The 11,371-nt window shown below is 42.6% G+C and overlaps 1 protein-coding gene across 3 annotated transcripts in view; it reads right to left on the bottom strand.

Annotated features, from left to right (window-relative positions):
- LOC140903535 (zinc metalloproteinase-disintegrin-like NaMP) overlaps positions 1-11,371 on the bottom strand; it is a 50,067-nt gene that overhangs the window by 12,590 nt on the left and 26,106 nt on the right. For all 3 annotated transcript variants that reach the window (XM_078850640.1, XM_073324946.2, XM_073324945.2), the window contains exons 9-15: positions 10,153-10,322; positions 8,976-9,060; positions 7,412-7,542; positions 5,764-5,941; positions 4,042-4,131; positions 2,550-2,745; positions 9-111 (exon numbers count right to left, since the gene is read on the bottom strand). In XM_078850640.1, coding sequence (XP_078706766.1) covers positions 9-111; positions 2,550-2,745; positions 4,042-4,131; positions 5,764-5,941; positions 7,412-7,542; positions 8,976-9,060; positions 10,153-10,322 — 953 coding nt within the window. The remainder of the gene's footprint in view (positions 1-8; positions 112-2,549; positions 2,746-4,041; positions 4,132-5,763; positions 5,942-7,411; positions 7,543-8,975; positions 9,061-10,152; positions 10,323-11,371) is intronic.

The following is an 11,371-nucleotide window of genomic DNA, read 5'->3' as shown; positions in this document are numbered from 1 at the left end:
TTGCTTACTTTTTTGCACAGGGGATGAATGTGCCATTCACCTTTTTGCAGTGTCCATAATAAACTCCATTCTGGTTAGTCTTATAACAAGAGTCTACAGCTACTGTAGCACCTGGGAAGGAGGCAAAAAAGACAGAAAAGCCATGAAGAGCATGGAAAACAGTATGCCCTGGGCCAGATCCTCTGCTGATGGAAAAGTGGTGGAGCTCCATTGACCTCACCAGCTGAGGAAATGATCCATTCATTCTGTTGACATCACACACATGTAATCGGATTTGCAGTGGCACATCACTCAAATGTATCCTGGACTACAGTAGCACCCAGGATGTTCTAGGTGCTAGCATATCTACGTAAAAAATAGATGAGGGATAAAGTACATTCAGGGGTGTGTGGCCAGAGGGCATGGCTGGGACATGCCAATCCCCAGCTTTTCATTTTGACTCCTTGAGGTCCATGATGGAACTTCAGCTGGCTCTAGATTACACTGGAGGACCAGGCTAGTGGACCGAGTTTAGGGGAGGGCAAAGGTGAGCTTTATGCAGACCTTCACCCCTCTATTCTCTGCCTCGCCCCCAGCCTGCACTGTGTGTTCTTTGCACATAGCGGAGGATCCAGTCCCATGTAAACCTATATAAATGCGGGGTTGCATGGCTATAAATGAGGGCAACATTTGCAGCTACGGCCTTTAGTGTCTGAAACTGTGAGGTGAGTGTGGTCCAGTGAGTAGGGCACTGGAGTGTAAGTCAGGAGACCTTGGGTCTATTCCCAGCTTGCCACTGGCCTGCTGTGTGGCCTTGGCCATGTCCATACCGCTCTCTGTACCTCTGCCCCCTGGTTTGCATTGCCTATTTCAACTATAAGCTCTTTGGAACAGGGACTGTCTCTTACTGTGTGTTTGCCCGGTGCCTTGCACATTGGAGTTGCTTGGTGTGATGACACTAATACCCAGTGAAGAGCAGCTGATGTTTCTGATGGCTGCGTGTTAAGACAACAAGCACAATACGTTTATGCTGTAAAGATTAATTTGAGTTTTTTGTCTTCTAAAATATCGTCAGTAATGAAGACCCTGCAGTTGGAACCTAGCTTATAATTTGTCCCTAACAAGCAAGGGAGAATGGTGTCTTGTTTGCTCTCCCTGCCCTGTAGTGCCACAAAAACAAATTTTTATCGCTAAGTAAAAAGGGAGCATAATCATCATCATCACATCAGTGTGAAAACAGAGAAATGGCCTCAATTTATCATGTAAATTCCCCACCCACTGCCGGACTACCTTTTTCCCCAACATTGTGCAAAAGAGGAGGAGTTTTCCAACTTCCTCTTTCCCCAGAAATGCATATTAGAAAGTGTCTGAAATGTGGCACTGAGCTTATGAAACTGGTAGGGATCGTCAGATGCAGTGGTGGCGTAAAACTACTAGATTTAAGCACGCATGGCCCAACAACCAAAAACCCCCACATGGAATGAAATCTTTAAAGCTTTTTTCCTTCTTCTTTGGGGGAGGAGTGAAGATGTGTGATCAAGCAGCTGCAAATACTGAGGGTTTGTCTACAAAGGAAAGTTAGCGGGGAGTGAGCTAGGGTGTGAATTTAAAGCCCAGTAGCTACTCTGCACTAACTTCCTGTGTGGACACCTTTCAGAGTAGCAGCCATGTTAGTCTGTATTCGCAAAAAGAAAAGGAGTACTTGTGACAATTTAGAGACGAACAAATTTATTTAAGCATAAGCTTTCGTGAGCTACAGCTCACCCTTACTCCTCATTAAGGGTGCCTTTGGTACTTATCTACATGGCCCTGCAGTTTGGACTACAATGCTATGCTATAGCTCCCCTGGGTGGACACCATTGGCGCAAATTAAAATATACCTAGTTCGGGATCCTGGACCTTTTAGTTCGCGCTGGAAGTGTCCACATGGGGCAGTTACAGAACAGCACACCAGCGCATGCTAATACACACTGCACGTCACACCCCTGTGGTCTGAAACCCGGCCACCATCAACCATTTGACCTACCAATAGGGTGCAAGAAAAGCTATGGGGTTTGTACACGCAAGGAACCTTAGTACCAATAACTCTGTGCTGAAGCATTAAGACAGAAAAGGGAAGTTCTCTCTCTTTTTTTTTTTTTAAGGAAGTATTAACAGATTTCAGAGAAGTTTCTGTTGGCTTTGTTTTCTAAATGAATGTGACTATGAGAAAAGGAGATTAAGCAGGTTCTCCAATGGGAAAAAAAGCTTTAAAACTACTCCCCCTCCATGTCTTAGACACATTTTTTGCCATGCTGGGAAAGTGGTAATTGAATACTTGTAAAAACCAGTTAATCCTGATGATAAACTGGGCTGACAATAAATTAAATAGAGTGCTGTAAATATAGCCCCTTCCACAACAGGTGGAATGTTAAGACGCTAGGACCACACCTGCATAACATCATAGCACAGTTATATTGACGTGTTGGCTCCCATTCTCAAAAGGTACTTGACAAATTGTCACAAATCTGTCCTGAACTGTCCCCCTCACCTTAAACAATCTGATTAATTTAATGACAGCATCCACTCACCTGATCCCCAAAGAGCAATGCATTGGCTCTTCAGGGTGGGGCATTTCCCCATGTAACAGTAACCCTGGCCATCTCTGCAAAGGTATCCATTGACTCTGAATCGATCCACTGGGCACTGGTGGGACTGGCCAGTGCACAGCTCGGGCAGGTCACAGTCGTGCTTTATCGGTCGGCAAAGAGTCCCTGCTTTTTTAATCTGTAGCAGAAAGAGAGAGCAGTGGTTTTAGACATGCCATTCCCCCATGTCATTTAAAATACCCAGCAATGGACTTATCCCAGGGCTGAATAGGACTTAAAAGTCTCTCACGGTCTGATCACCCATGTTACCCATTAAGGGCAAAGAGTGAGTGTTTGGTAGCTCTGAAAACCAGGCCACCTCGAACCAATTGTGCAGTCCTTCCATGCATGCCTCCCTCATTGAAACTAGTAGAACTTCCAATTCCCAGAGAAATCAGTGGGACTTCTGCATATATAATGACTGCATAATCGGGCCCTTTCATTGAGCCTGCTAATCAGTGACATTGGCAGCCATCCTATAAACTCACTGCTGCTAGCTATAAAATGCTTCCAGCGAGTGACCTTTAAGTGTCATGTGTCATTGCTTTCAAACACCTGATATAATTTCCAGGGAGAGGATTATTTTAGCTTTGGTGCAGATCAGTTATTTGCTGGCTACCGTTATTTCCAATGAGATTCAGAGACATCCTGGGTTAAGCTACTGCCATTTTAAAGAAGGCTGGAAAATATACGCTACATCATACTATGAGAATCAGAGATGCTGCAAACCCAGCACAATGGGTGTTAATAATAATGCAGATTAAAATACTTCGCAGTTTCTAGTAGAAGGTACTCAGCATATTACACAGAGACAGCCATGGAGCTTGCTGCAGTGGCAACGATGCATTGTGAACCTCCTATGCTCTCCCTTACACACCTTTTCTAAACACTCCTGGCTGTGTTATGGCGAAGTTGGACTGCAAGCTCTTTGGAGAAGAGCCCTGTGATTATTTAGTTGTCCTTAACATACCGTTGCCACCCATGACTTAGTAGGATATAAAGGAAATGGATGATCTTGTGGTTAAGATACAAGCATGAGAGTCGGATGTGGATTTTATTCCTGTGTCTTCCACAGCCACACTGTATGAGTCACATAAACTTTCTGGGCCACAGCCTCAGTGGGTGTAAACTAGGGTGGTTCCACTGACTTCAATGGAGCTATGTCAGTTTATACCAGCTGAGAATCTGGTGCTCCATGCGTCAGTTTACCTGTCTGGAGAGATGGGGAATGCTGAGAGGTTAAGTTAATTAACATTGGGTTGAATTAATCAACCACTTTGAGGTACTCCAATGGAAGGTGCTTGAGAAGTGCAAAGTATGATTATTGTTATAATGCTGCATCAGAGATAAACAACAGCCATTGTTCCATTTTAAAGGGGTCCTCCTGCCTTGCCCCAAAACCCAAAGAAACAGCTGAGATCAAAAGGGGTCTCACTTGGCAGTTTTCACAGCACTCTCCAAATCCACATTTAGCATTCAGCTTCAGCTTGCACGTCGCAGCTTCACAGCAGATATTTGTGCATTCCTGTGAAACAATCACAGAGAAAATTACTGGCACGGTACAGTGCTCTGTGTTTTGTTTTGTTTTGTTTTGTTTTTTCCCAGTAGCACATTTCTGATAGGACGGCCTGTACTTCGCTTAAAGAGAGAGAACGAGATGCATTTGTGCAACACGTATCTAAAATGGCTTTACGGCAAAGCAAACTGATACTAATCATTCTTCAGGAGGATTGTGCGTGACAACGAAGCATGCTTGATTATAAAATTGCAGAATCAAGTGGTGCAGGGAACGGCTAGTTTTGTGTTTTTTGTTTTGTTTTTTTTCCTTCGGCACAGATCACATACGGCTCTTCCTTATTGTAACTGAATCGGCTTACAGTTCAGCTCAGCCTCACCACTCAGCTTTCTGCTGTCCCCCAATACACGTATTCTGCCTTGACAATCGGCTGGAAACTCGGTGTTCTTAGAAATAAGTTTCCACACTAGCTTCAAGACTGTTTTTTGTGGCCCTAATGACTGTACTGTGTGTCTCGTGGCATTTGAATGGATATTCCATGGAAAAATGCTACTGAAGCATATTCTGGCAGAAGTTAATTCTGGGAGCGAGCAAGAAAATTATTTCATTTGGGCTAATGTACATTTGAGTCAACCTTGATTCTTCCAGCTATGCTTCAGAAATGTGTAAAGCTCAACAAACCGTAACGCTGGGTTAATTGAAGATTAGGGTTAATTTAAGGTGCGTTCTGAGCTCCCCAAGGCAACACTGACTGAAGCTCCCCCTTTGCCAGACCAGTAACCTTCCCTCCTCCACAGGTCCTCTGCTTCTCAGGGTTGAAGACCAAGGGCCTCATTTTCAATTACACTAAGGTTCCTTTGCACAACCCAGGCAGTGTAAAGAAGCCTTGATGTAGGGGTAATTGCAAAGTGGATGGGAAATGCTACCAAATCAGCACACCTCCCAACATTTGCCAGTGGCTAAAGTGGGACAGGTCCTGCCCCCAGGGGTGGGATGCTGGCGGGGGGAGAGGGGGCGCTACTGGGGTGACACGAGGGAGCTGCAAGTTCGCCCTGCACTCACCCAGTGCTGGTAGCACCTGCAGTTCCTGTCCTGCAGGGCTGGCTGGGCTTGGCTCCGGTGGTCTGAGCACATGCCTGGTTTATGGAAGGGAGGGGTTGTGAAAGGGCAAAGCTGGGAGTGAGGAGAGAATAGGAGCGTAGGGAGGGGAGAGGCTGCCAGGGAGGAGAAGGGGGGGACAGGGAGCGGGTCATAATGCTTGCAGCCCAGAATGGAAAGCTGAGCCCAGAGTCGCTTTGCCCGGGTTTGTGGGTTAAAGTGGAACAGTCCAATGAAACCTGGGACAGCTGGAAGGTATGAATCAAAGTCGTAGCATTTCATAACCTCATTGCACTAGGCTAACTGGCTATACAAAGGGCAGAGCAATAGAAAATCTGGCACCTTCTCTGCAGCTCTGAGTTTTCTGCACCCTCAAGTAGCAGAAGGTTTCAGACCTTCTCCCAAGACCTCTGGGCAATCAGGGGTTACTTGTGGAAGAGTGAGGTGGACTTAAAAAACAAGGCTACGTTCAAAGAGCCAGAAGCTTCTGTAGAGTTTCTACCCCTAGATAAATATTATTTTTTCACAACTATTCACAGGTACCTCTGGAGTTCCACAGTCACACTCTTCTCCTTTCTCTACAAAGTTGTTCCCACAAACCGGGGTTGCTACTATGTCTTTCAGTGCAGGCATATTGGTGATGCACATTGGTGTTCGGTTCAATAGGTATTTCTGAAAATCCTGGAGGCTGCATGCAGTAAAATCCTTTGGGATGTTATAGCTGCATAGATGAATCAACATTATTTCAGTGACAACCAATTACACACAACACACAGAGCGTATAGGACATGAATGAAATGAGTGCCCTCATCCCAGTTAATCAAATACAGTGGTTTCCCCAAATGCTCTTTAAAAACCTGGAAAGTTTAGTTTAATTTCTGGGCATTGACAAATATTTTTGTTGGGGTGAAAATTTTTTTTAAAAAAAAACTTTTTTGGAGATACTGACAACATGGAGAGAGCATCTTCTTAGATCATAAATTCCTGGCTCTATAAGACAAGTGTGTACAGTGGTTACTTCTGGCACCTGAAGTACCCAGTTTTCCCTACTATGGTCCTGTGGCAGCAATATTAATCCGTGAACTCTATATCTCAACCACCAACATCCTAAAGTCTCAAATCGGTGTTGAATAGTTTGACCTCGGGAAGTTCTCCTCTCTTACTGGAGTTTAGCACATGGACTAAAGTGGTGGGATATTTTTTTTTCTTTTTTTTAAACCAAAAATACATTGCCTCAACCACCCACTCTTCAGACGTATGAAAAAAAGAGGAGAAAAATAACATGACAAAAGGGAAGAGAATAAAGGACGTGTGGTTGTAAGAGAAACACTGGTGAAACAATTAAGGAGAAAGAGTGGGAAGTTTACACAGGATGAAAAGCCACATTTCTAGAGGAGTCAAGCTTGGTCGACACAAATTTTAATCAGCTGGGATCTGATACAAAGCCCTTCTACATCAATTCTGCAGATAAACACAAACAGCAGGAAGTGAACCATCATCACGAATATAAAGGGAAGTTTCTCTTAAGCAAGCCTCTATGGGAACTGTGAATACTGGATGTCGAGGAGAGGTGGCAGAGTAACAGCCGTGTTAGTCTGTATTCACAAAAAGAAAAGGAGTACTTGTGGCACCTTAGAGACTAACCAATTTATTTGAGCATAAGCTTTCGTGAGCTACAGCTCACTTCATCGGATGCTTATGCTCAAATAAATTGGTTAGTCTCTAAGGTGCCACAAGTACTCCTTTTCTTTTTGAGGAGAGGTGGGTGTTTTGTTTAACTAAGGATTACGTAAAATTGTGTTGGAAATTTCAGGGATGCTTTCAATTGGCTGCTTATTGGAGAGGCAGATAACTAGGGCAAGTGGCTCTATGAGAAAAATCCACTTAAGTTACAAGCAAGTTTTTCAGGACATGAAACAGGATATGCAAAGACTGGGTAAGTTCTGTCTCACCACAAACGTGTGAAGAGTCATGCTTTCTGGGCTCATCGTTTCACATGTTACAGTTATTGTAAGTGTTTGTTTGTGGCGTAGTTCACAGATCCATTTCAACAATACTCTATTAGCCTTCTCCAAAATCAAGCGAATGGAAAGACTCCCATTGACATCAGTGGGCCTTGGATTGGGCCCAGCTGTATTTTAAAGCACTCACAGGCTTTGTAGTTCCCTTTTTGCAGATGCAAATGCCTCACCTGAGTTGTGCTGCCATGATACAAGATCCAGAATTGCATTTGCAGAAGCTAGTGTCGTGATTCATGCCAAAATTATGCCCCATCTCGTGTGCCATGGTGGCTCCAATTGAAATTGGATTGGTATTATGGTCCTGCGGTGATGAGAACAATAGAACTGTCAGTTATTTCTAGCAACCTGGGAGCAGGTTTGGAACAGAGCACAGCATAAGAGAAATGACATGGCTAAGAAATAGGAATCCCAAAATAAATATCTGCGAATGCAGAATACTTGTATAAACCTGGAAAGGGATTTTTTTAAATGTTTGTTTAATTGCATCTTAATTAGAAAGCAACAAAATTATTTAGCTCAAAATTCTTTCTCCATCTCTCTCTCTAGACTGGAATTTTCAAAAGAGTCTAAGACTAGAAACTATACCAGTAGACTTAAAGCAGTAAAACTCTTCGCCTCCCTTCAGTGTGGATGCGGTTAAACTGGTATACAAGTGCTTATGCCAGGATAGCTTATTCTGGATCAGGAAGTGAAGCAAACTATAGCAAAACATGACACCTTTATGCCAATATACCTGTATTCAGACTAGGATTTACACTGGAATACCTATATCGGGGGGGAGAATCGCACCCTCAACTGACGTAGATATACTGGTATAACTTCTTAGTGTATACCAGGCCTAAGGGAGATAGGCAGCCATTTTTTATTGAATTGTAAGAGGAATTGGTACTTAAATCCCTTAAACTTCTTTGAAAATCCCAGCCCCTCTCCCTCTATCGCATCTAACATTGTAATATGTTTACGTATTATTAAATGATGTGTGGTAGGGAGAAGTGATAAGGGTAAAGAGAACTGCTTTTGCTAGGGATGAATCATGTTTTTTATATCTGATGTGGTTGTGTGCTTTTAAAAGTATGCCAAGAGCTCCTGGAACTCTGGCTGGCTTTCTCTTCTTGGTAAGGAGTTGCTTTTGGGTGGAAATCTAAATAAATAAGCTGTGTTTGATAGTAGAATGGCATAAAAGTCAAGGTGTGTTGCATTATTTCAAAATCCCCATCAGACACTGCAGTATATGCTACTACATCTTGGCTCCTGTGTGTTCTAAAGTACGTTCTGTCTGGTTTCACATCCAAATCACATCACATAAAAATCGGGGTATTTGGCTTTAGAGATTTGGCTCGGTCCTTTAAAGCATTTGGCTCAGTCAGTGAACTTTGGGTCCAGAGGTGAACTTCCCTTGCTTTCAAGGAGAGGTTTTGCATCGAATGTTCTGGTTTAGGCGCATATCTACTTCTTTTTTTTTTTATCTGTCTCTAATTTAAGATGCTCAGTGTTGTGATTTGGGGTATTCTGGTCAAAACTGATTCCATCGTTTACGCCTTTCTTTTAAATCGTGGTACATGATTCTGTTCTGCTCTTCCTTATATTAGTTTATAAATAAACAGCTCTGTATGCTCTGCAGCCTCATGCAGTAATGAAATGTACCCCAAATAATGCCACGCAGCAAATTGATGTGTTACAAATTCCAGTGACCTTTGCCTGCTGGTTAAATGTTACCCAAAAAACCAACCAGACCTGAACAATGCCTGAGGAATGAGTAGAACTGCACATGGTTCCCACAAAGGCCAATCCGACCGTTGGCCCATCAAAATCAATTGCTCTGTAAGGAAGCAAAAAAACACAGCGTGAAGCCCAGTAATCTGTCACAAGGGTGAAAACCTGATGGCATTGCTGGTGGTTTTGTTGATTGAACTGGAGATTCCCTTAGGCATGGTCCCCTTAGTCAGAACCAATATGATTCTCAAGGGCACAAATACTCAAGAGCCTGACTCCCATTGGCTTTCAGTGGGATTTAGGCACTTACCTGTCATTTGTGCCCTTGACACTCTCTCCCTCAGGGTCATAGATGGGACACTGCAGCTGAATAATCCTGAATTTTGGATCTGAATTCCGACTTTGCAGCTCAGATATATCTTTATATTGGCTCCAGTTCAGTAAAGCACTTAAGCACAGGTTCAGTTTTAAGCATGTGAATGATTTCATCGCTTTTCTGCAAGACTAGATTTATCCGAGCATTTAAGTATTTGATTAAATTAATCCTGATTCAGCAAACCACTTAAGTACATTTTTAACGCCAAGTATGTGCTTAAGTTCCACTGATATCAATGGGACATTAGCACATGCTTCAATGTAAGCATGTGCTTTGGTAAACCAGGCCCAGTGGGCTCGTGCCAGAATACTGAATTGGGCACCTCTCCAAAGTTCTGATTCAGAGCAGAATCTGGGTGTGAGCTCTGTATTTCAGGCCCAGATAGATAGATAGCCAGCTGCAAAATTCATATCCAGCTCCTCATTCAGATATTAAACTTCCCCCTCCCCCCCTCCAAAAGTGCATGGGTGCTTAGGTCCATCTCTATTCATTCATTTTATTTGCATTTATACCATTTATGTTGGTATAAATGGTACTACATTTTATAGTATTCCTGTTTTGCCGGAGCTCAGACGAGATGAACATAACCATCTCTTTTGCCCTGAAAAACCTATAGGTTGAAGTCAATAGCAAAACTCCTGTTGACTTAAATGGGGCCAGGGCTTCACCCTATCGATCTGTGAATATTACAACCCGGTGTTTGAAATGACAAAACTAGAACCCTTACAGACTGCATCTCTGGTTATCTTTGTAAACAAGTTTCTGGGTACAAATTCTTCTGGCATATTTGGAAATACAAGTGGAAAAGGCCATGATACGTACGTGAGTAACTGAGCGTTGTCATTATTCTTCCGTTTCAGCAGGTCCGATTGACGCCATGCTGAGAATTTGTCCAAGGTGGTGCCTGCTGAAGAATTCACAGTGAACGGATCCCCAGCCGACCAGATTTCTAGGCCAATCAAAGCCACGTAAATGTTTATGGCTTTGTAAACCTGCAGTAAGGAGAGAGCAAGGACAGAAGAAGTAAGTAACCTATAATTTTTTCAGACAGCAGGGACGTATTCTGATAATGAGTTTGTTTTTAATCACCTAACATTTGTTCATTTCTAAAACTAGACGAACTTTTCTGAATTCTGAAATTCCAGTGAAGTTTTGAAACTAAAAAAAAACAGAAAAAATCTGATTTTTCTTAATTCTGCCTCTTCTCCTCCCCCCCCCCCCGCTCCCCATTTTTTGGACCAACTTAAGAAACTGTCAAAATAAGTCACATTTTGAAATTGCAACAGCATATTTGAAGAAATTACAAACTTAAAAGAGAGGAAAAAAATTGGAAATTTTTCACGACTTCTTTTTAATGAACTCTAATCAGTTTTTTGTTACAGTTGCTACGACATGGATGCCATAAACCCCTCCTTAAAAATATTTGGTTTAGTTATGTAATTATTTCTCCCTCACTTCTGAACATACAGCCCGGGATATTATGGACATGTGGCATACGCTCGGGGCTAGATCTCTAGCTGCTGTGCTAGTAAGGCTCCTTTACACTCTAAGAGCAATATAATAAATGGGGCATTAATCATAAATGAGAATCAGGCACATGGAGTTCAATGGGATTGATTATCATGTGCTTAAAGTTAAGCACATGCATGCGCATTTGGAGGATTGGAGCCTAACTATATTAAAAAACTCAGTCTATAAAAACTTGGCATAGAGTTTCCTCTGAAGGAAGAATTTTCTTTGAAAATTTGATGGAAACTGAAAGGTTTTGTGAATATCTGGTCTCTTTATTTAAAAAAAAAAAAAAAAAAAAAAGACCTTTGTAGCATTTATTACAATTTTGCCTTTTACACGAGCATGGTTTGCCACTGACTTGACTTTGTGTAGTAAGTTGCTTGACTGCAAAGATGGTGTAAACCACTATGTTGATTTGGCAGCGTTTCATACCCACTTTGCACTGCTGTGAATAAACCGTGCAAGGCATGGGGCAGTAAAGAATCAGATCCAGTGTCCCTACTGTTGTTTTCAACCAAACCATTGTGGA

Source organism: Lepidochelys kempii, chromosome 26 (assembly GCF_965140285.1).
Source record: "Lepidochelys kempii isolate rLepKem1 chromosome 26, rLepKem1.hap1, whole genome shotgun sequence".
NCBI classification, from domain to species: Eukaryota; Metazoa; Chordata; order Testudines; family Cheloniidae; genus Lepidochelys; species Lepidochelys kempii.
Note: the sequence above shows the minus strand (reverse complement) of the source record. Positions and strands in the feature narration are given on the sequence as shown.